The following is a 24905-nucleotide window of genomic DNA, read 5'->3' as shown; positions in this document are numbered from 1 at the left end:
TAAGCGCACATCTATTATACGTGTGCTGAACTAGAATATCTTTATGGCTCACAAATATAACATAACTAAAGAGAATAATGTATGTAAAATATTAACCATATAAATAAATTTCTTTAAGTTACTTTGATTTCCAACTGTGATTATACAGGACCCGGTCTCTGGAACGATTGACTAGATACTTCTCGGTGACAGGAATAATATCATATAATCATTGAATATTAAAGAAAAATGGATGACATTAAAGATGTAACATTAGAACCTCTTAAGGATTCGCAGTTTGTTAAACCTTCAAGAATGAACTACAAACAAGTGAGTTAAACTGAGAAGTCACTTGTTTATTACAAGTCATTCTGTTACACTACTGTGTGAATTTTGAACTATACTATGTCAGTGTACGTGGATAGTCATTCGGAGTAACATTAATTTTTTTGAGGAATTTAATTTCTTCATGACTGTACTATATGGCATTTGGTAGAATAAAACTGCATGCTTGTTGTCTTCCCACAAATTCATAATTAAATTAGATTAAGATCTTCCATTCGTGAAGGTTTTTCATAATGAGATAAAATATTTTCCTTGAATACCTTTGATTATTTAGCATCACTCAATCAAATAAGTAGACTGACACTTGGTATAAGTATTTTTTACAACTGAAAAATCTTTAGCATTCATGAAAATAAAATTGAGGTGGAGCAACACTCCTCAAATGATTAATTATTTTACCAATCACATACCATAAAATACTATCTACCTATCTGTATACCAAGGGCCCCTTTCCCTTACAAGGGAGGTAGCTAAGTCAAAAGGCATGTACCCACTCATCTATCACCCTTTCTTCCCTCTCATCTTAGCTCCCCATGGATGATGGGCCATCTGAGTATCACGCCCACTGCCTTGGGTCAGTAGTAATGCAGCAAGACACAGCAAAGCCACCTCACTTAATTAATGACCCCCCTCTCCATCCCCTCATGCAGAAAAAGAGAAGACAGGGAGAAATACCTACGGGCTGCATCAAAATATTATTTATTCATAATTAATATGCCCCCCACCCCAATATCCTGCCTTCTCCCTTCCTTGCTCAATGCCCCTTTCACCCCATCCATCCATCTTCTGTGTCATCCCCTCAAATTCACTCCCTCCATCTCTGCCTTTCACACCTCTTTCACTAATCTTTCTTCATTCATTCTTTCATGTGTCCAAACCATCTCAAACCAAACAAAAAATACTACTCATCATATAATGAAGTGATATATAATACATGATAATATATTAGGTGGGGGAGGTGGTGAATTTCTTGAATATGAAGTAAATTATAGATAGGAGATGGGGGTTACAAGTCTGATATGATTAACATGTATATAACGTCAATGATGGTAAACTCCAACATATTATTGTGGCTACTATTCATTTACTACACAGTTCTTAAAAAAATTCTCCAATACTTTGTATTTCATATAATTGTTTCCTGTTTTATATATAATTTGTGTAGATAGTATTACAAATATGGTCAGTTCTAAAACATTTTACTTTTATTATGAATATATATATATGCGGAAAAACTGGACTCATGGAAAGAATGGGTGAAGGAAGATTAGCAAAAGATGTGTGTGAAATAGAGGTGAATGGAGTGAATTTAAGGGGATGATTGAGGATGGGGTGAAAAAGGGCTTTGAGCAAGAAGGTGTCTGTTGAATAAAGGAGGGTGAAGGTAGGGGATAGGGATAAGTGGAGGATGGTTGTGTATAGACATTTTGATGCAGCCCAAAGGCATTTCTCCCTGTCCTCTTTATTTTCCACATGAAGGGACAGGGAGGGGGGTCACCATGTAAGTGAAGTGGCCCTACTGTGGATGTGCTGTGTCTTGCTGCATTGCTTCTGATCCAGGCAGTGGGCAGGAGACAGGATTGTCCCTTCATCCACAAAGAACTAAGATGAAAGGAACAAGGGTACTGGATGGGAGTAGAATATGTGGGTGTGGGTATAGTATATATTACATATTACATGAAATTAGAAATGTCACATGAGATTCATGCCAATCAGATATATATATATATATATATATATATATATATATATATATATATATACATTATATATATATACTGTATATATATATATATATATATACTGTATATATATATATATATATATATATATTGCAAAAATAATCACAATAACGCATGACTAAATGATATTGCAGAAACCCCAGGGAAAATAAAGTCAGAATACTAAACGTTTTTGTCTATCACGACATCCTCAGTCATAATAGATGAAAACGTTTAGTATTCCAACTTTATTTGCTAAGAATCTTGGGTGTATGTGTGTATGGTGTGAGTGTGTTGTTGATGTAGAGGCATAGGATGTATTTGTGTTCTGCTGTCCAGTTGGTGAAAAGTGTGGTTGTAGATTTGGTTGATTTTGTGATTATAACATATCACACTTTAATTCAGCCTTTTCATTTTATTCATTAGACCTGCATTGATATAAGGGTGAATGCCTGACCAAAACAGTGGGAGCATGGTGGCTGAGTAGACTTGAGTAGCAATCAGCTAGAGGGAGACCCAATACCTGAGACTTCCCTAGGTCATACCAATCACAGGTATTTAGGATAAGTCAGTGATGATAATAATAATAACTATTGCCTTAAGTTTCACTAACCAGAAATTTGCAGCCACACTATGGATAACAATGGTCCTTGAGCTCTCCTATTGATCTTCCTTGAAAAAAGCTATGTCTCTATAGAACTGTTCCTTTGTCAAATAGTTGAGAGTAGTAGGGGGAGGAGTGCAGTCACCAGTTGTCTGCTTTCCATGTGTGAAAAGATTGAAGAAGTACAGTTGAAGTGGACTGAGAAAGATCTTGGGTATAGTCCAGAGACCAAGTGTCAGCTCACTGGAGGCTGCATTTCTAGTTGGAGGTGAGTTGAGTTGACAGATTTTGATTAGAGGTAGCAGGAAAATGATTCACCAACTGGAAAACCCATAGCCCCATAATGGTTAGCAATAGTCAGGTGACAGTTTAGCCTTTATCAACAGTCTCTGGCCTTTCTCCTCATCTGCATTTGTAGCCGTTTCACTTTCATTTTGTGGTGTGTGTGTGTGGGTGTTTTCTTCTCACTGTAGTATACAGAAAAAGAGCTATGCTTATTCTATTATGTCTCTTTTACTCAATCTTATGCAAAATTAATGATTCCTTCTGATTTGATAACCATCCTTTTTTTGCAACTCTCTCATTTCAACACCTTTCATTTTAGTATCTGACTTTACCTTGGTATCATTAATTTTCAGTGTATGGAAGATTTTGGTACGTTCTTCCTTCACTTTTTCATCTTCCCTCATTAACTGATCTCTTTCAACCAGATCTAGGAACTTTGAACTATGAGGTGAAGCCAATTTATTTAAAGCCCAGAGTTTCATGAGAACATCATCTCGATGCTGCAACTGACATGGCTCTGCCTACCAGGGGTTTCTCACTACCCACAGCATGAGAGTGGGATGGTAGTAAATTTTGGGATCATTGGTATGCAATCCATCTCAGTGTAGTTTCCCCAAGAGCAATTAATTTTTTCCTTTGCATAATGAAAGAACTTAAAATTGTCCACTTTAGCTGCTACTGTATTTACCTAGCTGTATCTTACAGGAAGGGGAGCTACTCTTGTGATGTCCCGCCTTTGTATCTCGCAGTATTTAGTTTGCTCTTAAATTCGTGTATGGTTTTTGCACACACTATTGTTTCGTCCAGTTTATTCCAAGTGTCCACCACTTGTGGAAATATATGTGCTTGTCAATGTTGATTTGTTCTGGATTGAGATGTACTAGGTGCACACCTTCCTGTGATGTTCAGTCCATGATGTCCCATTTTATTAAGCTGAGCTAATCCCACATCTTGCTGCTCCTTTCCTGTATGTACAAGATTATTTTTCTTTTTTCTGTCCTCCTTTCCTAATATGTAAGTTGTCCTTATTTTGTGGAGGCTCTTTTCCCAGGTTGGTTACATGCTTAGCAACTTAAATTTCCTAGTCCTCACAATGTTATTGTTGTATAAGGTTACTATCTTGTATTTCAGAATGGCGTGTCCAAAATATGGGATCTTGTAAGTCTCCATGAGAGTGTCAGTGTGATTATTTTTAACACTGAAAGGCAAAGACTAATTGTTGTGAAGCAGTTTAGACCAGGTAAGACTAGGTGTAATTTTCATTTTGACCTGAGAACTGGTTAAACCTACTCAGACAAACTAGAATAGTGACCAAAACAAAAAAGAATGGAGCCCTCCCCTCACAAATCATAGGTGATGTTGCTCATCCCAGACAACCACAAACCAAAGAAATATTCAACAATAAAATTGTGTGTCCAATTCCTTCCATTGGACAAGTGCCCAAAAATCCTGGTCCTCATCCATATGTCCTTCATCCCACACATGAAGGATTAAACTGTGAAAATTAACAAGAAAATAAATAGATTAAGAACAATAGGAACCACATGTTTTGGTCAACAGAAACTAATTACAGTTTACAAACAGCTCATAAGAACTACACTTGACTATGCCTCTGGCAGAGTTCCCTACAGTCAAGAAAACAATTATGGACACCCTACAAACTTCCCAAAACAAACCATTAAAAAGAACAAGATGCACTAAAACCCTCCAACAAGAACATCTACACAGACTTACCAAATTCCTCCCCATTGAACATCACATGAAAATTGTTGGCTCACAGTTCAAACTTTCAAACTCAACCACCAACTGCTTCAGTCTATTCTTCAACTTAGCTACAGTATCATCCAGAGACATCTGACCCACCTTGCTTATCCCTCCACCCTCACTAACTCCATAACCCTGCCTAGCTCTCTTGGATTTAACCCTTTTACCACCCTGTCTATATAAATGTTGAACAACAACAACGGTGACATCACACAATCATGGCACATGCTTACATTCACCACAAGCCATTCACTTCCACTATTCCCTATTTTTACACAAATTTTACTATTCATATAAAAACTTTTGAGTGCCCACAACAAATTCCCCACTATCTATAGTATTTCTTATTAATGCTAGTTAATTATATAACTGTGCAGTATGATTATTTCTTCTTTTTCAGCTGTATATTACAGTGGAGTTTCAAAGGAGGAAAGAGCAAAAGGAAAAGTTGACACAGAAGTATTCCCTGGTAACTCTGGCCTGACATTAGAGCTTTGTGCAGGAATTGTTGACAAAACCTCAGATTTAGCCAAAACAGCCAAAGAAGAAGTTTTAGAAGAATGTGGCTACTCAGTTCCTGTGGAGGCATTTGAGAAAGTAATAACATACAGGTGAGCATTGACATGCAAGTTTCATTTATGAAGTATTGTATTACTTTGGTAATTCTTTGGACTCTTATTTGTTAAGCAAATATTTTATGAGCATATTTTGCAACAGTTTATGAATTGGATGCTTTCTGGCTGAACGGGTTATAGCATTTACTACTTACAATGGAGGTCAAGGTGATGGGAGTTCTAACCCCACTATGGGCAAGTTGGACCATGTTCCTTAAATTCCACGCTTCAAAATCCTCTGTAAGGGACACTGTCCTTGCCTCCTGATAGGGGTGTTCATGACATTAAGCCAAATCATTAATCAATCATTTATTAATTAAAACTAAGACATGTTTAGGACTGGGATGCTGAAATAACTGATAATGTGATCAGAACCATGAGCCTATCAACATCATCAACCTAATGATGCCCTTAGCAAATTATTGTTTGGCTTATGTTTAAGGAAAATCTGCATTTTCACTAGGTTGAAAGGGACATGGTATAAAAAATTTTGATGATGAAATACAGCTTGCATTTTGTCATACAAATTGCACCAGGACATAGACTTGTAAATAGTTAGTAAAATTATTTGAGAAAATCACGAGGGTGAAAGATGTACCGATGTATCTAATATGTCTGGAGTTCAATAAATTATGGCTTAATGCTGCTGCATCTTTTTCAAAAGTATGTGTTAAATATATAATCCTCCATACATACCCTTTATACTTTAAATTATTACAGGTCAGGTGTTGGAGTGTCTGGGGATAGACAGACTATGTTTTATGTTGAAGTAACAGATGCTATGAAGGTTTCACAAGGTATGCAATTTAAATAGTTTACTTATATCTCTTTCTTTAAACTTTTTCTGTACAAAATAACTTTGTCCTTTGGAACACAATTTTAGATATAATCAATAATGGTTTAGCACATGAAGAGATATATGAGACACCTAAAGTTTTCCCTGTATACCATATGGGGTACTGACTTCAAGTTTCTATCTAATCGAGGGCTTTTGCCCCCTTGTAAGGGAGGTAGCTAGGTCAAAAGGTATGCACCCACTCTCATATAAGCTCCATGTGGATGAAGGGTCATTCCTGTCTTCAGCCCACTGTCCTGGGTCAGAAGCAGTGCAGTAAGACTCAGTACATCCACAGAAATGCCACTTCACTTAATTGGCAACCCCCCCTTCCATCCCCTCATACATAAAATAGAGAAGATGGGGAGAAATTCCTTCAGGCTGCATCAAAATATTCACACACAACTACTCCCTATTCCCTGGCCCTCCCTTCCTTGCATCAAAGTATTGTCTATACATAGCCATTCCTTCCTATCTCCTGCCTTTTCCCTTCCTTGCTTAACAGACAACTCCTCTTGCTTAAAGCACCTTTCATCCCATCCATCCATCTCACCCTCAGTCATCCACTCATGTTCACACCATCCACTTCTGTCTTTCACAACTATATTAATATATAATTTTTCTTCACTTATTCTTTCCATGTGTCCAAAGCACCCCAATACTCTTTCATTAGCCCTATCTGCCATCTCCTTTTCAACTTTCACTATCCTACTTGTTTCTCACTGTAACCTTGTCACCCCGACCATATTTCTCAGACATTTCATCTTGAACACATATAAACTTCTCTCTGTCTCTCTTAAATTCCAAAAGTCTGCCCCATACAGTGTCCATGGCACAATCACCCCTTCATGTAATGTCCTCTTTGCATCCACTCCTAAATGCCTATTTCACATGACATTTTTTAATCTCCAAAGGCATTTACATACGTCTTTCAATCTACCTCCACTCCTCCCATTCCTACCACATGTGACTCCAATTACCAAAAATTATCCACTTCCTCCAGCCTCTCTCCTTTAACCCCTTCCATACGGTGCCGCACACGTAGGCGTCATGGACTTAGATCTCGGTGGCAGCAGCCAATGCCAGCCGTACGACGTGTCGTAATAATACTCGCATCATAAAATATAGTCACCGCTTATATCGATCGTTCTCTCTTCACCCGTGAATTTTGATAACCATAGAAAATGCGATTACAAAAGAATTAGAAAGAATGTCATTATGGAGGGGCGACTACAATAAATATAATCAAGACGCCGATATGGCAGCCTCGCGAATACACTCGCTCCCCATGACGCCTACGTGTGCGGCACCGTATGGAAGGGGTTAAGACTTCCAACTTGCTGCCATCTTCTCTCCATTGTAGCTTACATTTACCCTCATTTTCCTTCAACTTTCTCCTCTTGCATGCCTTCCCCAACTCCGTCACTAACTGCCTTAATCCCCCCTTTAACCCCGCCAGAAGTGCAGTGTCATCAGGCAAACAACTAGCTCACCTCCCACATCTCTCCATTGTATTTAACCATCTCCAGTCCCCTGCCCATTTACCTCCTGCACCACCCCATCCATGCACACATTGTTAACAAGTACAATGTGGACTGCAAGTTTAAAGTAGCCAATATCTTAGGGACTTTAGTGACACTGCTGTGGACCAGAGTCCGACAACATTCCTTTATAATTGGAGATTCATCTCCACTTGGGAAAAAAAAAAAATTACTTAACAGTACTAGCCCTCCGGTCTACTACCCTCCATAAATATATCCTTTACCACCCCTCTGATATTAATGATATGTTGATGAAAAATAAATGTACCAAAAGTAGTTTATAATGCAAATGTATAAGTAGTTCTGATACTTTTTTCCTGATGCAAGAGTAAAGAAGGCTTATATAGTTTTTATATAATGGAATTTACCTTTTAGCACGAGTTTTGTTCAACCTCCTCTTATTGGTTCTTTTTTTAGGTGGTGGCCTGGCATCAGAGGGAGAAATGATTGATGTAGTGGAAATGACACTGGAAGCAGCACACAAGTATTTAGAAGAACCAGAAGTCAACAGTCCAGGAGGTTTCCTGTTTGCACTTTTATGGTTTTTTCAAAATAAGGCACCAAAGCAAAATTCATGAGAAAATAAAAAATCTATAAGAACACTTCAACAAAGAGAATATATAACACCTCAGTATTAATAGACACCTTTTTTTCCATTTACCTACTTTGATTAATATTTAAATTTTACTTGTTTGATCTTATTGTTAAAGGGTTCAGATAATTTTACATACATGTATATGTATGTTTAGAATAATAATTACCAATAATTACCAACTGGAAACCTACAGCCCCTCAGCAGCTGGCAGTTGTCCCTAGGCTTTCTTTTACATTTCTCTGTTTGTATGGAATGTTTCTGTCAACAGTAGTGAGTGGAGATCACTTGCTTGTTGTTAGCTCTGTATGTGATGAGGTGGAGGAAATACTGCCAGTCTTTAGAAATATTGGGCCTGGTTTGGAGACCATGTGACAGATCTTGTTGACAAGTTTTGAAGATGGAAAAAAGAGCTGGTAGATGGGGTTAATCAAAAAATATATACAGATATGGTTTAAGCACATGGAATAAATAAATGAAGAAAGGCTTGCAAAAAGAGTGTGGAAGAGAGAAGTGGATGTAATGAACTTTAGGGGAAGACTGAAAACAGGATGGATGATGGGGTGAAGAGGGCCTTGGGTATTAGGGGAATGTCTGTTGACCAAAGAAGGGAGAAAGCAAGAGATAGGTGTGAGTGGAGAGTGGTATGAATGGATGAAATTTTGATGTGGACTGAAGGGATTTCTTGTCTGCTCTGTAACTTCTCATGTGAATGAGGGAGGAGGGTTGCCATGTAGTGGAACAGTGAAGCTAAATGTTCTGGCTGTTGAGGTACTGTGCCTTGCTGCATTATTTCTGGTCTGAGCAGTGGGGAGACAGGAATGACCCTTTATTCACAAGGTGCTGAGATGGAGTGGCAAATAGGTGTTCTGTGGGTGTGTGCTTTGGCTGGACCATCCTCTTTATAAAAGGGAGACTTTTTGGTATGTGTGTGTGTATCTACAGTATATATGTATGTTGGGATGGTTCAGACACATGGAAAGAATGAATGAAGATGAATGAAATGGAAGGCAGAGGTGGATGGAGTGAACTTGAGGGTACAACCAAAGAGGTGGATAGATGGGGTGAAAGGAGCTTTGAGGAAGAGGGGAAATGTCTGTTGAGTAAGGACAAGAGATAGGGATGAATGAAGAATGGCTGTGTATAGATGATACTGCGTTGCAAGGAAGGGAGGAGGTGGGGACTGGAGGGTAAGGAGTGGTTATGTGTGAATGATGTTTAGGAGTAACCCGAAGGGATTTGTCCCCATCTTCTCTTTTTCTGCACTAGGAAATGGAGAGGGGGTGGGTGCCAATGAATTGAAGCAGCCTTGCTGTGAATGTATGGTGTCTTGCTACATTGCGTATGACCCAGAGCAGTTGGCAGAATATAGGGATGACCCGTCATCCATGTGGAGCTAAGATGAGAGGGAGGAAAGAGGTGGATGGGAGGGGAATGGGTATGTGCCTTTTGACTTGGCTACCTCCCTTGAAAGGTGGAAAAAGCTCTTAGTGTGTGTGTGTGTGTATACATACAAAATATATATATATATATAATATATATATACACACACATAAACATTTTGAAACTGTTATATTCAGAGTATCATTACAAATTATATTCTTCACCACTATGTGATCATCTTGGCCACCTGATTTTGAGTGCTAGTCAGACATTCAAAAGGATATTTTTATGTAAAGTTCAGCTGTATCTGTTGTACATTTATTGTCACAATGTGGTAAATGTAATTACACTATCTCTAACAGTACAACATGCAAGTTGTTGGAGGCTGTAATGTTAGATCACACAGTAACCCAGTCAAGATTTTATCTGTTTTACATATTTTTATCAAAAAACCTTGTACATCTTGTGATATTTTTACTGGTACATGATAAACACCAGTACTTTCAAAATTATTGTATATAAGTCTATGTACTGAATAGGTATAAAGCCCCTGTGCACTGTCCTTGTTTGTACATGAAACTATGATGTAATTTGTGCCTCAGGGGATGAATGCACACTTTAACCGTTTCTAATTAAGAAGCACCTATTGAAAACTTGTGCAACTAATCTACAAATTAGTTTCATTACCCTTCATGAATTTAAGCCTCGTTATTAGCATTCATTAACAACAGGTTTAAGTACAGCAGTCTTCCCAGTAAGAAGTCTTAGCATTGGTTCTCAACCTTTTTCATTCAATTTCCCCCTTCACGAATTTTCAACACTAATAATAAATAAAAGATAACTCAATAAATAAAAATAAGCAAATAAAAAATAAGAATAAAAGACTGTTTCATTACAAAGTTGACAATTATAATTATCTTCTATTTGATAGAATGTTTTATTTTTTTTATTTTTTACTTTCACATTATATACATACATATACCATAGGCTTTTTCCCCCTTACACAAGGAGTAGCCAAAAAGAAAAAGGCATAGAAACCACTCCCACCCATTCCATTCCCTACATATTCCACTCCCCTCCACCCTCCCTCTTATCTTGGCACCTCCTGGATGACTGGTCATTCCTGCATCCTGTCCACTGCCCTGAGTCAGAAGCAGTGTCACAAGACACAGCACATCCACAGCAAGGCCACTTCATAAATTTGGCAACCCCCCCTCTCCGTCCCCTCATGCAGAAAAGGAGAAGACTGGGAGAAATCCCTTCGGGCTGCATCAATATTTTTCTCATGCATACTACCTCACCCCCATCCCCCACCCACTCCCCCTCATGCATTACCCATACACAACCCTTCTCCATTCACCCCTATCTTCTGTCCTCTCCTGTCCTTCCTCTACAGACATTCCTCTCTTCTGTAATGCCCCTTTCACCCCATCCATCCATCTCATCCTAGGACTCCCTCTCATATTCACTCCTTCCACACCTCTTTTACTACCGGGTAATCTTTCTTCACTCATTCTTTCCATTTGTGTCCAAACCATCCTAATACTCTTTCATCAACCCTATCTTCCAACTCCCTTTCCACCCCTGTTCTCTTTCTCACCTCCTCATTTCTCACTCTATCTTGCCTAGTAACCCCTATCATACTTCTCAGACATTTTATCTCAAACACATTCAAACTCCTTCTCTCTTCCTCTTTTATGTTCCATGTTTCTGCCCCGTACAGTGCTGTTGGCACAATCACTCCTTCATATAACCTCCTCTTAGCATCCATTCCCAGATGTCTATTTCTCATTACACTTTTTAATCCACCAAGGCATTTACTCACTTCTCTCAATCTACATTCTTCCTCCACCCCTACTCCTCCTTTTCCTGCCACATTCGCACCCAAGTATCTAAAACTATCCATTTCCTCCAGTCTCTCACCCTTAATGCTCACTTCCAGCCTGCTGTCACTCTCCCCTTGTACATCTCATCACCTTACTTTTGCCCACATTTATCTTCAGCTTCCTTCTTTCACACACCTCACATTATATAGAAATGCATAATTTTTAACAACAGGCCATGGGCCCTGGCTGAGAACCACTGTCTAAGAATCTATGGGTCAAATCTGCAATTCCGTACAAATGTATCTTGTGTTTAGTTTTAAACCTAATGCATCAGATCATTTAGAGGCCAAATCTGAAGATATCACAAAGTATTACATCTATTTACAACTAAGAAAATATTGGAAGTGATTTTCACTTGTACTATGACATTATTTAACACTAACATGGAAATAATGTAATTTACATTCTTTTCTCTTTGTACCTTTACATATTTGTGAAGAATTCATGATGATCAACATATTTGTGAAGAATTCATGATGATCAATAAATTTGTGTGGTTCCATTCCATGGTGACAAACCAAATCAGGTGAGGATAAATATGCCATGAAGTACATGAAGGAAATCAGAAGTGCTATGTGATAGCAATAACAATTAAAAAGTGTAGATAACATGAGCTATAGTTAAGAATAACTCATTTACAAAAGACAATATTCAATATTGTACAAACTTACATATGCAAAGATTAAGTCTAGTTAACAGGTAACTCAAATATTGAATGGTAGAAAGCAAACAATAATCATGTCAAGGCCTGTTGACTCCAAATAAATTTTCCTACTGTCATATACTTTAAGTTCAAGTACAAGTGGCCAAATATGACAGTTAAGACAGGTTTCAAGTTTAGTGCAGCAGATTTTGTGGAAAATCTGATTATTATTTTTTGATACAATATTCTAAAACAGGACATAATGCTGAGAATGCAATGTGGTAAATTTTGACATGAAAAACGTTAATAGTAGCAATTTTGAGAAATTACTTAAAAAAAAAAGTAATATGATATATGACAAATATCACTAAATATATACATTACATCAATAGTCCACCACATTTAAAATGTAGATGCTATTTTTGCATGGTCCCCAAATCTCAAGACAATAAAAAATTAGAAAAAATAGTGGGAAGCCATAAAGCTGATGCCTGTCAGTATGCTCTGCCAAAATTATTAATTGTAAAATGATACTACATTTCTGCTTTTGAAATAAGTGGAGAAACATTGCCTAAATTTCTTGTGCACACAAATTTTATGGGCAAATTTCATAATTTCATTGAATCATTTATCTCTACATCACATCAGTATAGGAACCATGCACCAAATTAAAAACTTAGATGCAAACTTAAAAAAAAAAAAAAAACCCACAAATGACTTCATTTGCCTTAAGTATTGGTAAATCAACAATGCATAAAACTGACCTTATTGCCTATTTCATGACTTTTAGTCATATAGTCTAGCTGCTGTCAGGCAATTTTATTTGCTTGAGAATGGTAATAATAATAAACCTGAACTTGAATTTCACTAACTGGAAACATGCAGCCCTACAGAGGTTGAAACTGGTCCTAGGGCACTTCCAAGAAGAGACACTGAGCTTATCTATGTTATATTAGCATGGAAGAGTTTCTACATCAATAGCTTATTGTAGTAGGTGGATGGGTGCAGTTGCCAGATCTCATTTGAAAAGATGGATTTCTTTTTTTATAAGATCTTTAAGAGAGCCTGAGGACTGCTGCCAATTGCAGTGGGGCAGCGGCTGTCCTATCAGTGAAACTCAATATTCATTATCATCATCTCCACAGTACCCACAAAAAAGTATGTATTTATGTCAAGGAAGAAAAACAAACCTTCTATAGCCAGTGTTTCCCAACCTGGAGTGGTGCAATTGATCATAGGGGGTGCTGGGAAGCAATGAATACATACACTTTCCTTTATCTTTCTTGTAATGAGATATTAATTAGAGGTGCTGGACTGCTTAGACCTGATTATTGGGGGTGCTAAGGTCAGAAAAGGTTGGGAAATGCTGCTCTATACTCTGCATAGAGTGGGGACATATATATGTATGTATGTAAATATATATGTACACATACATGTGAGAGACAGACAGTGTGTGTGTGTATTTGTGTATAACATTAAACAACCTGAACAAGATGAGATTACACACAAGAGAAATATCTCTGAGGACCACAAGTTGGAAAGACTTATGGAAGAACTGGAGAATATTAGCTGAGATATTGTGGGGCTGAATGGGTAAAAAACAAGAAGAATGAAAGAAAAATAGATAAATAAAATATATAAATAAATAATATAAAATTAAAGCAGACATACACACCCAACACCATTTTCAAAACACATTTGTAGGCCACTCCCACATTAACACCTCAAAAATTAAGGGCCATCCAGTGGAAGTTTGAAGTATGTGATAGAAATGACAGAGGAAAGAGCATATTTAATATTACAGAATATTGCAATAGCAATGAACATTTTCTTCCAAATGCATATAGTTTTTTAATGGACTTACAGAAGTACAAATGGGACAAGAAAATACTTCATATTAGGAAATGACAACAAAAATTATAGCATTGTAATTGTTATGAATATAGTGAGTGGTGTGATTATGCAGTGGAAGAAGGTTGCAGAAAAGAAGAAGCAAATATTCAGGGACTGGTGGTAAATTAGGATGAGAGAGAGAGAGAGAGAGAGAGAGAAAAGTAAGGAGGCAAAAAGCAGAGCAGATGTAAAATGGGTGAGGAGTATGAAAAAAAAAAAAAAGTAAAAAGATTTTTGGAACAGTTAAGAGAAGGGGAGGCAAGTCAAGTAGAGAAGATAAAAGGCACATATAGACAGAAGAGGAAGCGGTAAGGGGAAGGTGGGCAGAGTATTTTAGAGAGCTGTTAAATGTGGAGGATAGGGAGGGATTGGTGGTAGCAGCGGGAAGCACTAAGAAAATGAGTGTGATGGGAGAGAAAAATGAAGAAATAAGAAAAAAATGAGATGCAAGTAGTTTTGAAAATGATGAGAGCAGGTAAGGCACTTGGGTTAGAGGGATATCATAGAGGACTGGCTTGTGAGGTTGTTTAATGTGTGACTAAGGGAGGGTAGAGTGCCGGAGGACTGGAGGAGTGCCTCTATAGTTCTGCTTTACAAGGGAAAAAGTGACAAATGCAAGTGTAGTAGCTTTAGGGGGATCAGTTTGTTGGCTGTAGTTGGGAAGGCAAATGGGAGGGTCTCAATTAATAGGATTTGGAGAGGAACTGAGGGAGTAATTGTGAGGAACAGTGTGGGTTTAGGAAAGGTAGGGGTTGCATGGCTCAGATTTTTGTGGTAAGGCAGATATGTGATAAAGCTTTAGGAAAAGGTAAGGATGTTTTCTGGGCCCTTATGGATTTGGAAAAGGCTTAAGACAAGGCAGACAGAAAGGTACTGTGGGTTGTTTTGCAGATACATGTGATTGGGGGAAAGCTGTTACAGGCAGTCAAGAGTTTTTACAAGAGTAGTAGATCCTGTGTTAGAATTGGAAATGGAGAGAGCAAGTGGTCTGAGGCAAAGATGGGACTGCAATAGGGATGAGTTATGTTGCCATGGCTGTTCAATGTGTACATGGATGGGGTGGTGCAGGAGGTAAATGGGAACTGGAAATGGTTAAAGAAAATGGAGAAAAGTGGGGGGTGAGCCAGTTGTTGTTTGCTGATGACACTGCACTTATGGAAGGGTCAGATGAGGGATTAATGGGGTTAGTGACAGAGTTTGAGAGGATATGTGATAGGAGACAGTTGAAGGTAAATAAGGGTAAAAGTAGAGATGTACATGGGGAGAGGGTGGCAGTGAGCTGAAAGAAAGTCTTAAAGAAGAGAGGTTGGAGGAAGTGGATAGCTTTAGATATTTGGGGTCACATGGGCTGTACAGGGAGGAGTGGCATTGGAAGTAAATTGTAGACTGAGAGAAGCAAGTAAATGCCTTGGGGGATTAAAAAGTGTCTTGAGAAATAGGCATTAATGGATCCAAAGAAGAGACTATACAAAGGGGTGATTGTGCCGACAGTACTGTATGAGGCAGAGGCCTGGAATTTAGGAGAGGCAGAGAAGTTTAAATGTGTTTGAGATGAAATATCTGAGAAGTATGGTAGGGGTGACAAGGTTGGATAGAGCAAGAAATGGGAAGGTGAGGAGGAGCGTTGGAGTGGAAAAGAAGGCAGATGGGGCTGATGAACGAGTGCTTATGTGTGAATGATATTTTGACAGCCCAAAAAGGATTAATCAATGACTTCTCTTTTTCTGCATGAGGAGATGGAGGGAGGGGGGGTTCTGATTAAGTGAAGGAGCCTTGCTATGGATGTGCTGTCTTGTTGTATTTCATCTGATCCAGGGCAGTGGGCAGGATACAGGGATGACTCCTCATCTATGAAGAGCTAAGATGAGAGAAGAAGGGTGGTGGATGGAAGTGAAATTGGTGGGAGCGGATACTTGCCTTTCAACTTGGCTACCTCCATTGTAAAGGAGAAAAAGCTCTTGGTAAAAAAGAAAAAAAAAAAAAAAAATAATAATAATAATAATAAATGAATAAATAAAATAAAAAATAAAATAAATATTAGGTTGTACAACTAAACACAATTTCAGATCTGAGAGATATAAACTATTCCTCAAGTCTTGTCAAAGTAAATAAGAAAGTTTAGTTGAAAACTACAAAAACAGAAATGAAGCTCTTAGAAAATATGAGGCTACCATCAAGGTTATCAGTTGTAATTGAGTATCATTAGGGAATCAGTGGAGAATGTTGGAAACATAAAAAATAAGAGAGCATATATAGTAAAACTTCAGTTTCAAATTAACTGTCTAGATCTTGGAAAAATCCAGATCTTTCCAATGTTATGTTACATCTAATCTAACTCTTACATGTTACACTAATGCACTTCACAGCACTGATTACATATCTAATAAACAATGAATTAAGCACATCACCTCACCACTTAATACAAAGTTTAAAAGTACTGTGTATGTTCCATTTTCTATTATATTTAAGTCCAAACTTAAAAGAAAAGATATGATAATGTTTCAGGTAGAATTTAAAAATTTGAAAGAAAATATATGTTTTAGGTACAGCTTAAAAGTGAGTTATTTTTTTTTTTACCTTGCCAACATATAGTTTCCCGTACTTCTGTTATGTATCATGGTCATTGTGTATTGCACTTATGTATAATAGATCTATATGCATGAGCCTGCCTGCATCTATCACTTTACTCTTGCCTATATTTACTCTTAAGTTTCTCCTCTCACACACTGAATTCAGTCATCAACTGCTTCAGCGTTTCTTTTGAATCAGCCGCAAGCTTAGTGTTAATCAAATTCAACAACTGGCTCACCTCCAACATCCCACCACCCTGACCAACAAACTCCACATCTCTGTTTCTTCCATTTATCTTCCTGATCACATCTATATATTGAACAACCAGTGATAATAATGAGCAGCAGTCTGCTCAAACATATACAACAATCCCCTGCCCCTGTTCCTCACAACAGTTTCATACAGAAACGCACGAAATTCACAAATCAAACACACTTTGATAGTTTAACTCTATACTTCACCACTCCCAAGAAATCCACCCATAAGAGAAACAACTACCAAGACATACAAAAACTACACAGTAATGCTTACACCCTATACAGTACCAACAGAGAATTCACCTGGCAAGATACTAAATCCCCTAGATCCAACCACCACACAGAAGATCGTACTTTATATTAAAGTCCTATATTCATACTCCACACAGCTCCACATAATCCCTCCAATCAGTGACTTATGGGCTGAAACAGTGGCCATAGTTTGTTTCCTGGGGGCTGAGGATCTCCAGCAAGAGAACTGGGGCAACATATTGACTGATATATGAGCAATCAATCAATCCATTACACCAGGTTTCTCTTGCAGGACACCCAGAGCTCCCACATAACAGGTAATAGCCACTTGATTGGCCCAATTCTCTAAATGAAGAGATATTGAGTTGTTGTCTGGGTGTGGCTAGAGTAGGACAATGTAGGATTAGATGTTTGGTGTCTTCTGTGATGTAATTCCATATGGGGCAGTTTGCCTTAGCAGCCAGGCCTATTTTGTGAGGATATTGCTTTAACGATGGATGGTAGCAGATTGCAGTCATGCTAGTGTGGCTCTTGTTCTGGGGAAGTTTGGTGATGGATCCAGGAATGTTCATCTTGTGATGTATGTATGTGTTTCTGTATGGCTGTGCTGCATGATGCAAGTGTTCAGTTGCTGTAGATGTTTCACCAGTATGAAATTTTCCTTGTATTTACCTAGTTGTATTTTACAGGAAGAGAGCTATGCTTGTAGTGACCTGTTTATGTATTTTTCAGCATCAACTTTGTTCTTAAATTCTTGTAGTTTTTGCACTCACTGTGCTTGTTATGCAGTGGGATGGGTAGGTGGGAATCAAGGCTACTGAACAGGCCTGTGAGCCCATCACTTTCATGTACTGTTCTATGAGAAACATAAAATAAATATAACACTGTTATGTAAAGTTCACTGATGATGTAGTGCATTCAACAATTTTCATTCACAAAAATATACTTTATAAAAGAATAGCTACAGCTTTTTACTACATATAACCATGTAACATCATGAAATAATTCACTATTAAAACGACATTTATATAAAAATTAGAAGTCATTGTGGAAACTGTCTTTATGGAAAGAAAACTTGTACTTAATATATTTCAATGTAAGTACTGTGAAGTAGCAATCACAACCATTATAAAACTGGGGACGAGAGGAACATCAACTCGTTTTTTCCCCATTACCCATAATCTTTATTAAAGAAAATTAAGATTTAATAGCTCAATTATAAAAGAGTCACTTATAAAACTTGCTGTCAATACAAACACACTTATACAAAAAGCAACTTAACACAAATTTATTCTCACAACTCATCATGGCGGGTTTTTAACTTTTCTTGAATATTTTGCCATGCTCTATGGTTCTTCACTAAAGTAACTGCTTGCTGTACAAGTCGAAGAAATTCCTTAACATCAAATTCGTAGCTGGTAAATTTCTCATGTGCTCCTAGTTTAGGATGATGGCCCTGTATCAATGAGAAAAATAAAATAATTAAAATCCTTAAATACATGTTGGTTTCAGGAATTGGGTGAATTACATATGTTCCTTTCTACTAGTTTTTCCATTTATTTAGATATGGTGGACAGTGCTGAGATTGTTCTGTAAGATGCTAGATTTCTGGTGGGTTTGTTTGGTTATTTGGATATGCTATAATCTCTTTTCCGGATTATTGGAATTTCTATGTACAACCACGAGAAGTTGATTTGACTTCTCATAGGAATGTACCCCTTAGGGTTATAGAAAGCAGGATGCCTAATCCCATCATTCTGTCTTGTTTTAGCTGTCTTTTACGACCCAAGTGGGAAAACTTCATGGTAGTATTCTTTCTTCCCCTTACCACAGGGAACTTTACTTCTGAAATGGGTGGGAGTGATTTCTATGCCTTTTTCTTTTTGGCTACCCACCATGTAAGGGGGAAAAAGGCTTTGGTATGTGTATGTATGTACCACAGGGAACCGAGGCAAAAATGGAAATAAATATTTAAAGAAGTGGTACAGGACAGTATTAAGAGGACAGTTGTAAGTTGCAGTGCAATAAAGTAGCATAATTTCTTTACAAGTAGATATTTCCTCCAATATGAACAAAAGGGTGTGTGGCTCTGATCCACATGGTTGCCCCGTATTCCCTAAAGTATCAGCTGCATACAACTGAGTAAAATACTGCACACTAACATGCAGCCAATACCCTAGCCTTGATGTATCTTTTTGCACTGCTTCTGACCCCCCAGGGCAGTGGGCGGGATACAGGGATGACCCGTCATCCATGAGAAGCTAAGATGAGAGGGAGGAAAGGGTGGTGGACCGGAGTGGAATGTGTGGGAGTGGGTATGTGTCTTTTGATTTGGCTACCTCCCTTGTATGGAGGAAGAGGAGGAGGAGGAGAAGAAGAAAAAATTGTATACAGAGATAGTTGAGTGGTTAAAGTACCAGTCAAGGGTTTTACTGTGTTGGGCCAAAGTGTTTTAGTTGGATGTTCAAGATCTTATTTGGGCCTTCTATGTGGGAGGTTTTCAATTCCTTAATGGCCCTTTCCACCACATCTTTACTGGAGAAATGGGGATGGCATCTGTGTGTAGTTTTATTTTTCCGATCTTTCATTAATTTCAGACTCCAACTCTCTGGCCCAGTCTGGAGACCAGGTGCCGGACCTCCCTGAGGAGTTGGGAATTTTCAAGTCTGCTTGTGGGTTCCTTGTGCAGCATCTTGTGAGTTCAGAGTCTCCTTAGGAGGTGGGCATCTTCCCCCTCTCACTGTCCAAAGGCTCCACCAATGAAGCCTCTTGCAGGAGAGACACAGCAGTATCTTGGGCCTGGTCCAGAGCCCAAGTGTCAGCTTCATCAGGTTGTACCTCGACATGGAGTGAAAGTGTTGACAGGGTTTAAAAATAGGTGACAGGGAAACTATTCTCTCTGATATGTTTTTTAGGACCATCATTTACAGGGTCATCCACCCATCATCCACAAGGAACTAAGATGAGAGGGAGGAAAGGGTGGTGGATGGGAGTGGAATGGGTGCAAGTGGAATGGGTATGGATGGAATGGGTGTGGGTGGAATGGGTGTGAATGGAATAGATATGAGTGAAATAGGTGTGAGTGAAATGGGTGGGAATGGGTCTATACCTTTTGACTTTGCTTTCTTCCTTATAAGGGGGGAAAAAGCCTTTGGTGTGCGTGTGTGTGTATTTACCTAGTTGTATTTTACGGGAAGGGGAGCTATGCTCGTGGGGTCCCGTCTTCATATCTCATTTTATCTAAACTATTTTTAAATTCATGTATTGTTTTTGCACACACCACTTTCTCATCTAACTTGTTCCAACTGTCTATTACTCTGTGAGGAAAGCTGTTCTTTTTCAAATCTCTTCTATAGCTGTCTTTTTTTATTTTCTTTCCGTGTCCTCTTGTATTTCTGTCATCCCATTTTATCAGATTCTCTCTGTCAGTAATTTCTATGCCTTTCATGATTCTGTAAATAGCTATCAAATCTCCTCTCTCTCTTCTTTGCTCTAGTGTCTGTAGTTCAAGTTTTTCTAGTCTCTCTTCATATGATAGTTTTGAGAGTGTTGGTGCCAGTTTTGTAATTGCTCTTTGTATTCTTTCAAGTTTTTTTATACATTTTTTTGTACTTGGTGACCATATCGTTGCTGCATATTCCAATCTTGGTCTTATCAGGGTGATTAGGATTTTCTTCACCATTTCTTCATCCAGGTATGTAAATGCAACTTTGATTGTTCTTATTAGATTATAAGTTTCTCCAAAAATTTTATTTATATGTTTCTCAGGTGACATATTATTCATAACAATGACTCCCAGGTCCTTCTCATTTTCTACTTTTTTTATTCCTTCTTCTCCCAATTTATATGCTCCTGTTATTCTGTTTTTGCTTTTTCCAAATTCCATTATACTACACTTTTTTGTATTGAACTCCATCTCCCACTTCCTACTCCATTCTTGTACCTTATTTAGATCTCTCTGTAGTGATTCACAATCTTCTTCAGTTTTCACTCTTTTCAGTAGTTTTGCATCATCTGCAAAGAAGTTCATATAGCTTTCTATTCCTTCATCCATATCATTAATATATATAGCAAACATTATTGGGGCCAGAACTGTTCCCTGCGGAACACCGCTTATTACTTCATCCCATTTTGAGTGCTGGTTTCTTATCACTACTCTCATTTTTCTTTCTTGCAAAAAGTCCTCCATCCAATTTAGTAGTTTGCCCTGTATTCCTCCTTCAGTTTCTAATTTCTTAAGCAACTTCTTATGTGGTACTTTGTCAAAAGCTTTCTTTAGATCTAGAAATGCACAGTCCGCCCATCCATCTCTTTCTTGTATTATATCTATTAGCCTTGAATAGAAACATATTAAATTGGTGACGCATGATCGTCCTTGTCTGAATCCAAATTGCCTTGGATTTAACACTTTGTTTTTTTCTAAATATTTTACCCATCTATTTTTTATCATTCTTTCACAAATTTTTGCTATTGTACTTGTTAGAGAGACTGGTCTATAGTTGGTAGGTTCTTCTTTATTTCCTCCTTTATATATAGGTACTATATTTGCTTTTTTCCAATCTTCTGGAACTTTTCCTTCTTTCAAGGAACTATTTAGTATGCTATGTATTTTGTCTGCCAGTTCATTCCTGCATTCTTTTAGTATCCAGTTTGCTATTTCATCTGGTCCATGCGATTTTCTGACATCAAGATTACTCAAGTGTGTTAATATTTCATTCTTTGTTACTTTTATTTCTTCCATAGGGGGGACTTTCTCTTTCCATTCGTTCTCTTCAGGTTGTATGTTCTCCCTTGTAAACACTGATTTAAAATGTTTGTTCATAATTTCCGCCATTTCCATTTCCTCAGTGTATTCAACTCCCTCCTGTCTTAATTTCTCCAAGTCTTGTTTGTTTTTCAGTTTATTGTTTACAAATCTGTAGAATAGTTTCGGTTGATCTTTACACTTTTCTATGATATCTTTTTCATATTTTCTCTTTTCTTCTCTGCACATTTGTACATATTCATTTCTATAGCAGGTATATATTTTCCATTTTTCAGGTCTGTCTTTTTTCCATCTGGTCCAGGCTTTGTCTCTATTGTCTTTTAACTCCCTACAGCTTTTGTTGTACCAGCATTTTACATATTCTTTTTCTTGTTTTTGTCTTGGGACATACTTTTCCACTCCTTTTTTGTAAATTTTTGTCAAAATATTCCATTTCTCTTCTACTGTTGTTTCTTCTTTGTATATTTCTTCCCAGTTTTCCTTTTGAAAGAATTCTCTTATTTTATCAAAGTTTGTTTTTTCATACATCATTCTTCCTTTTCTGTATTGTTCATTTCTTTTCATATATTTTTCTTCATTAAGTTCCAGTTCAATCAGTATGTGGTCACTTTTACTTATTGGTGTTTTATATTCAATTTTGTCCACTATTCTAGGTTCGGATGTAATTACTAGGTCTAGTTTCGATGGCTCTTCTTCATTTCTATACCTAGTGTTCTCCTGTATCCATTGTGTCATTGTATGGTCAGTAACCATCTCGAGTAGAGCGTTACCCCATGAGCCGTCTCCACCCTTTACTGTCATTTCTTCCCAGCAGATTTCTTTGCAATTAAAGTCGCCCATCATAACTATTTTTCCTCCCTCTTCCATTATCTTGTTTAATGTTATCTTTGTGTCCTCTAACATACTTTTATGTTCACTCTCTTCCCATGAGGTTGTTTTTGGGGGCACATAATTTATCACAAACTTTCTGTTCTTCTTATCTCTGTCTTCTACTTCCATCATTATCACCTCTACTGTATTCTTTCCATATGTGACACCCTTCACGTTTATATCCTTCTTAGTTAGGAACATAACTCCACCCCCTTCCTTTTTCACTCTGTTTCTAATCCAATAATTATATGCATCATGTCCTACACTGTTGGGTGGTAGTGGACCTTTTAATTTTGTTTCTACAATTCCCATTATGTCTGGTTCTTTTTCTTTCAAATAATCATTCAGCTCATTCAATCCTGTTATTAATCCATCTATATTTGTGTAAGACACTCTTAGTTTTCTGCCACTTCCATTGTGTTCTCCGTTTCCCTTTTGTTTTTCTCTTGTATGTCAACTTTCTTTAGTTTCATATTCACTACTCTCCAATAGAATCTGACTCCGTTCTTATCTCGTTTTTTTCCTTAGCTTCAAGTCTTTTCTGTTTTTCTTCCTCTCTTTCCTCTTTATTCATTTCCCTTTTTATCCATACCTTTTTATATTGTTCACTTGTTGCTAGTTTCCCTGTTTTGGATAAGATATTCTCAGCCGTAGTTTGTGACCTAAATTTAATCTTGATTGGTCTGGTCTTGTCTGTACTATATTTCCCGAGCCTGAATTTCTCTTCGATTTGTTTCATTATTTCTGGTTCATCTTCCTGAACTAATTCTAGTAAATTTCTTACTTTTTCATTTTCCTCTTTGATTCTTGTGGTTCTATCTGGGTTATGTTTCTCTTCCATTCCTAATATAATTATACATTTCTTTTTGTCTGCTAAGTCTCTTACTATATTCTCCTTCTGTCTCATCACTTTAATAACTGAGTTTTCAGTTTGTTCATTCATTTGCTGTCTGATTATGTCAGTGAATGCAACTTTGCTATTTTCTTGAATTTTTTTCCAACCCTCCTTGTTCTCATTATTATTCTCCTTTAAGACTTTATTCTCATCTTTTACTTCTTTTAACTGTTTTTTTAATTCTTCAATTTCCTTAGTTAAGTTTTTGTTCGCCTTCTCTAGTTCTTCCAATTTTTCAACTCTTCGTATAATATTGTCAACATTACCGAACCTACGCTCCAAGTCCTCGATCATCTTATCGACCTTCTCTTCTAGTCTTGTCAGTCGGGGGGGGTTTGTGTCCCCCCCACCCTCTTTAAATCCCTGGAAAATATTCTCATCACTTTCTACTGTATTGCTCTTATCTATACTTCTAATCTTTACATTTTTATTATACATTTCATCGTCGTGGGGGGCCTTTTGTTTACCTTTCGCCTGTCTGCCTGGGCCAAGTCTACTCCTTCCTCATTTCCTTCCATTTCCCTCAGTAATCCCTCCCCCTTTCCTCTTTCCCTACTTTCCTACTACTCCACGAGCAATTTCCCCCCCACCCTGTAAATACAATAGGCACTTCTCTTTGCGTTGGGATCCACAAACTTCAATTCTCTTCAGAACGTCTTCTAAGCCGTCCATTCGTTGAAGTGTGTGTATTTTACCTAGTTGTATTTACCTAGTTGTATTTTACGGGAAGGGGAGCTATGCTCGTGGGGTCCCGTCTTCATATCTCATTTTATCTAAACTATTTTTAAATTCATGTATTGTTTTTGCACACACCACTTTCTCATCTAACTTGTTCCAACTGTCTATTACTCTGTGAGGAAAGCTGTTCTTTTTCAAATCTCTTCTATAGCTGTCTTTTTTTATTTTCTTTCCGTGTCCTCTTGTATTTCTGTCATCCCATTTTATCAGATTCTCTCTATCAGTAATTTCTATGCCTTTCATGATTCTGTAAATAGCTATCAAATCTCCTCTCTCTCTTCTTTGCTCTAGTGTCTGTAGTTCAAGTTTTTCTAGTCTCTCTTCATATGATAGTTTTGAGAGTGTTGGTGCCAGTTTTGTAATTGCTCTTTGTATTCTTTCAAGTTTTTTTATACATTTTTTTTGTACTTGGTGACCATATCGTTGCTGCATATTCCAATCTTGGTCTTATCAGGGTGATTAGGATTTTCTT

The 24905-nt window shown here is 37.6% G+C and overlaps 2 protein-coding genes across 5 annotated transcripts in view; one reads left to right on the top strand and one right to left on the bottom strand.

Moving 5' to 3' along the window:
- The first annotated feature begins 26 nt into the window (after nucleotides 1-26).
- Nucleotides 27-8330, top strand: LOC143029634 (uridine diphosphate glucose pyrophosphatase NUDT14-like). The gene is made up of 5 exons (XM_076192411.1): nucleotides 27-309; nucleotides 4066-4174; nucleotides 5099-5309; nucleotides 6033-6109; nucleotides 8106-8330. The coding sequence occupies exons 1-5, from the start codon at nucleotides 229-231 to the stop codon at nucleotides 8264-8266; spliced, it is 639 nt and encodes a 212-aa protein (XP_076048526.1). The 5' UTR covers nucleotides 27-228; the 3' UTR covers nucleotides 8267-8330.
- Nucleotides 8331-18341: 10011 nt separating this feature from the next.
- Eogt (EGF-domain O-GlcNAc transferase) overlaps nucleotides 18342-24905 on the bottom strand; it is a 25604-nt gene continuing 19040 nt past the window's right edge. For all 4 annotated transcript variants that reach the window (XM_076192409.1, XM_076192407.1, XM_076192410.1 and 1 more), the window contains exon 15: nucleotides 18342-18621. In XM_076192409.1, the coding sequence (XP_076048524.1) occupies nucleotides 18460-18621 (162 nt within the window). In that variant the 3' untranslated portion in view covers nucleotides 18342-18459. The remainder of the gene's footprint in view (nucleotides 18622-24905) is intronic.

This window comes from Oratosquilla oratoria, chromosome 11 (genome assembly GCF_046742065.1).
Source record: "Oratosquilla oratoria isolate Oo_2021 chromosome 11, ASM4674206v1, whole genome shotgun sequence".
Lineage (NCBI taxonomy): Eukaryota > Metazoa > Arthropoda > Malacostraca > Stomatopoda > Squillidae > Oratosquilla > Oratosquilla oratoria.
The sequence above is the reverse complement of the archived record's forward strand: the minus strand, read 5'-3'. Positions and strand labels throughout refer to the sequence as shown.